Genomic DNA, 5,359 nt, shown 5'->3' with positions numbered 1-5,359 from the left:
ATGAGGGAGATTGCCCAAGCATTTGTTAGGAGAATGTATCGAGCCATGGAGGGATTGGTAGAACTTGTTTCTAAGGGGAGTACCTTTGTTCCTATTAATGTCTCTGCACCACCAAATCACGTAGTATATCAGTATGTTACCGACATACGTAAGGGATGTGGAGTCTAGGGGTATCGATTAAGCTATTTCCCTATCAACCTAACGTCATTAAGTGAGTCAAACGAAAATTTCTACTCGTTGTATATGTACATCCTGTCACACCTCCTTTTTTACACACCTACCCCAAAGGATAAATGTATAAGGGAGTTTTTCCATTTAAAGTGACATTATTCGAAATGGGATTATTTATTTGATTTTTAGAGTCGCCACTTGGGATAGGTTTGGCTTTTGGTGTCCCAAGTCACCGGTTTATCTTGAATCCCAAATCGAGGAAATTTCGACTTCCCGAGTGGAGTCTGCGAACCAGAAATTCTAAGTAAGGAATTCTGTTGACCCGAGGGAAGGTGTTAGGCACCCCCGGATCCTGTGGTTCTAGCACGGTCGCTTAAACTTTTATAATTGGCTAAACATCTTATTCCAATACATGTCATCCTATAGTGCAATTTTAAAATTATTTACCGCTTTTCATTAATTTTAGGAAATTGAACGTCGTTTAAAATATGTTTTCGGATCACGTCACATGAAATGCACCCGGATCCTTGACACATTTTATTCAACGTTTTGGGATTTTGATTTGGGTCACATGAAATGCACATCCGAATTTAGGAAAGTAAAATTATTGAAGAACGCACCTACAGTGACTAACGTGTTATTAACTTTGCGGGAGGCCATGAAAATTCGCTAAATGGCACGCCCCAAGTTCTAAATATTTTTTAAAGAAGTAACTAAAGAGGGCCACGCAATTTGTAAATTTTGTTTGGCGCGGCGCACCTCAAATTATTTTTAAAGGCCATCCTATAATGAACTACTATTTTTCTATTAAGGATTGTCTCTAAAGGCCTATGAATTAATTAACATTATGAAATTCGGGCCTCAAGCTCAAGTCCGAATTTAAACAAGAGGAGAACCTCTTAATTTAAATTCGCTATCTAGCTTGGAAAGCCCAGAAATGGCACTATAAAATGTAACCAATAAAATGAGATTACAAATTCTTTAGCATATTGGGCCTAAGGGCTGGCCCAGGTGAGAATTCAATTAAGCTTAACCTGTAATGGCTACTCACGCTTGGGCCCTAAAGCAAGCCCAAAGCTGAAGCAAACATGGAGCATGGTTCACGACACAATAGACCCAAATGATTTGGTGGGATGATATCTTAAACCCACTGCTATACGAATGAGTCAAAACTAAAATTATGCCGGGGAGATCCACGGGTTAGGCCGGGATGGAAAGAAAAAAGCTCCTTGGGTTATGCCAGGGAGGTCCACGGGTTATGCCGGGATATCTAGGGAATGGGGCCCTATGCTACCATGATTTTTTTTTGGGGCTTTTCATTTTCACTTCTTTTTCTTCTTTCTTTCTTCTTCTTTTTCTTTTCTTCTTTTTGTTTTTCTCTTTTTATTTAGTAAAACGGATGAAAGAATTTGGGGGAAACTTCCCTTTTTGGTCGGTTCCCTGCTGCAAAGCTGTTTCAGCGCTTGCGCATTTTTTTTTCCTTTTGGGTTGCACCTGCTTCTTGCATGGTTGCTTTGAATTACACCTGTTTTAACTTTCAAACAAAGAACAATTTGTTAGTTTGAAACGGTGGTTGGTTTTGTGGCCTTGACCATCTCAATTTCTTGATCCCAGCCCAATTTTCGTTGAGAACTTTGCTGCTTGCTGGATTGAGGGTGAATCTCTTTTCAAACCGACAGGACTCAACTTTTAAGATTTCTTGATGACCCGCGCCGTGTGGGCTCTTGCCTTTTCACTTTATTCTGCTCTTAGGACCTTTGTCTTTGGCTTTCTTTCCCTTCCAATATCTTTGCTTTGAAAGCATCAACCACCATGGCCAGTCGGGATTGGTCTGACACACCCGCTGAGGCTGGGTATTTTCTTTGGCTTTTGCCAGGCGAAGCCCTATAAAAATAGTCCTGCCACCTTTTCTTTGTAACAGTCCCGAAATCAGAGTTAAACCGAAAGAGATTCAAAGAAGAAGTATGAAAAAGACAAGCATATGAGTTTAAAGAGAAGCGTCCCTTCGGGGGAAAATAAGGACTTATCTGGGGGTGCATGCTGGCTTCAAATGGACATGACATGCTTCTTGGACTGGATGCACGACCCCATAAACTTTCCAGCTTCTCATGAACCCGCTGATCCGTATTTCAAAACCAGTGAACCTTGCCTGGACTCTTTTAGTGATGAGATGTCTTCTTTTCGGCCGACAGCGCCCTTTGCTGGTTTTCACTAATCGACCTCTCTCATTTATCTTCTCACTGCTCTTTACGAGTTTTCACCAAACGGACTCTCTCATTTTCAAATTCTCTACTCACCGTCGCCTTATGGTGCCCGAGGGTTTTCACCGATAAGACTCTCTCATTTTATTTCTCTCAATTTGGACTTTATCAGATCCCAACAATGTTGTTTTTTCGATTCCCATGCCTTTGCCAATTGATCAGAAGGACTTGGACAAGGTTTTGGGTAAAAAGAATTTTGGACGGAAGTACAACTTTGGAACAATTTTGGTGGACTCATAGCCGAACCAACATATCATCTGCTCTAGTTTCAACTTTTGGGGGAATTGGGATTTTTGTTTTGGTGTGACTGAACCCCAGCGAGAGGCTGCCTACGTATCCTTTCGGAATCAAGTCAAACGTAGTTCAGGAAAACATTTGTTTTTGTTGTTTTTGTTTTTGTTTTGTTTGTTTTTGTTTTTTCATTTCTTTTCTTTTTCTTTTCATCATATTTTCTTTTTCTTTTCTTTCTTTTTTTTTTCCATCATATTTTCTTTTTCTTTTCTTTTTTCTTTTTTCTTTTTTTTTTTCCTTTTTTTCTCGATAATACTTCCGGGTTCCAAAGAGGGTAGCCAAAGAAGGGTAACCGGCTCAAATGGGTTTACGAAAGGTTAATAGTGTTTGGATAGCGAGAAGAAAAGCCTTCGTCATCTCAATTGCACAAAGACCAACATCGCAGAGAGCCTAGACATAGTACCTTTTTACTGCATCCGCATTCACAGCTGTTTCGGGATCATTGCCTTCGATGTCTCCCAGATACAATGCTCCTCTCGCCAATATCTTTCGGATGATGTATGGACCCTTCCAATTAGGAGCAAATTTTCCTTTGGCTTCCTGGTGATGAGGGAGAATTCGTCTTAACACGAGCTGTCCCACTTCAAAATTCCTGGGTCGTACTTTGTTGTTATAAGCGCGGGCCATTCTTTGTTGGTACAACTGCCCGTGACAAACCGCGACCATCCACTTTTCATAAATTAAAGACAACTGTTCCAGACGAGTCTTGACCCATTCACTATCCTCAATTTCTGCTTCAACGATGATCCGGAGAGAAGGGATTTCTACCTCTGCGGGTATAACGGCCTCGGTTCCATAGAACAAAAGGTATGGGGTAGCTCCTACCAATGTGCGCACTGTGGTGCGATATCCCAGTAATGCAAAAGGCAACTTTTCATGCCACTGTCTGGAGCGGTAAATCATCTTTCTCAAAATCTTTTTGATGTTCTTGTTTGCTGCTTCAACGGCACCATTGGCTTTGGGCCGGTAGGGAGTGGAGTTTCTATGCGTTATCTTGAATTGTTCGCATACTTCTCCCATCAAACGACTATTCAAGTTGGCAGCATTATCTGTGATGATAGTTGCAGGAATGCCAAAACGACAGATAAGATTAGAGTGCACGAAGTCTACCACAGCTTTTTTTGTGACTGACTTGAGAGTGATGGCTTCCACCCACTTCGTGAAGTAGTCAATAGCAACCAATATGAATCTATGTCCATTTGAGGCTTTCGACTCGATTGGCCCAACGTCCATGCCCCAGGCAACGAATGGCCAAGGTGCTGACATAGGATGCAGTTCTGTTGGAGGTGCATGAATCAAATCACCGTGCACCTGACACTGATGGCACTTTCGGACAAAGCTGAAGCAGTCCTTCTCCATAGTTATCCAATAATATCCTGCCCGAAGGATTTTCTTTGCCAAAACATACCCATTTATATGAGGTCCGCACACTCCCGCGTGTACCCCATGCATAATTCTTCCGGCTTCCTCGACGTCAACACATCTTAACAAGCTGAGGTCCGGGGTCCTCTTATACAAGAGATCACCACTCAAGAAAAAACCACTCGCGTGCCGTCTAATGGTTCTCCTTTGATCTCCCGTGGCTTGCTCGGGATATTCTTGTGTTCTCAGAAACCTTTTGATGTCATGGTAGCATGACTGGGTGATTGGTTCTGCCTCAACCGTATTACAGTAACCATGCCTTTCTTTGATTTGGATCTCCAAGGGATCAATATAGGCATTGCCTGGGTATGGCAGCTTCGAGGCCAAACTGGCGAGTGCATCAGCTAATTCATTGTGACACCGAGGGATGTACCTGAACTCTATTGATTTGAATCGCTTGCCAAGATCTTTCACATGTTGGCGATAGGGAATAAGCTTAACATCTCGGATTTCCCATTCTCCTTGGACTTGCCGGATAATCAAATCTGAATCCCCCATAATCAGTAACTCTTCAACGTCTTGGTCAATTCCATATTCATACCCATGATGCAGGCTTCATATTCGGCGGTATTGTTTGTGCAGAAAAACCGGAGCCTAACGGTGGCCGGCTAGTGCTGACCGGTGGGTGATATTAGGATTGCCCCAATTCCAACACCTTTAGCGTTTACTGCCCAATCAAAGAACATTTTCCAAGCATTGGTTTCTTTAGAGATTACTTCTATTGAATTTACCTCTTCGTCTGGGAAGTATGTGCTCAACGATTGGTATTCCTCGTCAACCGGATTCTCAGCCAAATGGTCCGCCAACGCCTGGGCTTTCATTGCCGTGCGAGTGACATAGACTATGTCAAATTCGGTGAGCAGAATCTGCCATTTCGCTAATCTCCCTGTGGGCATCGGTTTCTGGAATATGTATTTCAAAGGATCCAACCTGGTTATGAGGTAGGTGGTGTGAGCTTGAAGATAATGTCTTAGCTTTTGAGCAACCCAAGTCAAAGCACACCAGGTCCTTTCCAACAGGGTATATTTAACTTCATAACTGGTGAACTTCTTGCTCAACTAGTAAATTGCCTGTTCTTTCTTCCCAGTTACATCATGTTGCCCGACGACACAGCCAAAAGAATTCTCCAAGACCGTCAGATATAAGAAAAGAGGTCTCCCTGGCTTCGGTGGGACCAAGACTGGCGGATTTGACAGGTATTCTTGATCTTGTCG

General features: G+C 42.5%; 1 protein-coding gene across 1 annotated transcript; it reads right to left on the bottom strand.

Moving 5' to 3' along the window:
- Nucleotides 1-4,166: 4,166 nt before the first annotated feature.
- On the bottom strand, nucleotides 4,167-4,643 carry LOC109219446 (the record flags this gene model as incomplete). Its single annotated transcript, XM_019383906.1, has 1 exon — nucleotides 4,167-4,643. A coding segment is annotated over exon 1 (477 nt), but the record flags the coding sequence as incomplete, so codon positions are not given.
- Nucleotides 4,644-5,359: the final 716 nt, after the last annotated feature.

The sequence above is a fragment of the Nicotiana attenuata genome, unplaced genomic scaffold, assembly GCF_001879085.1.
Source record: "Nicotiana attenuata strain UT unplaced genomic scaffold, NIATTr2, whole genome shotgun sequence".
Lineage (NCBI taxonomy): Eukaryota > Viridiplantae > Streptophyta > Magnoliopsida > Solanales > Solanaceae > Nicotiana > Nicotiana attenuata.
This window is presented reverse-complemented; position numbering and strand designations above follow the sequence as displayed.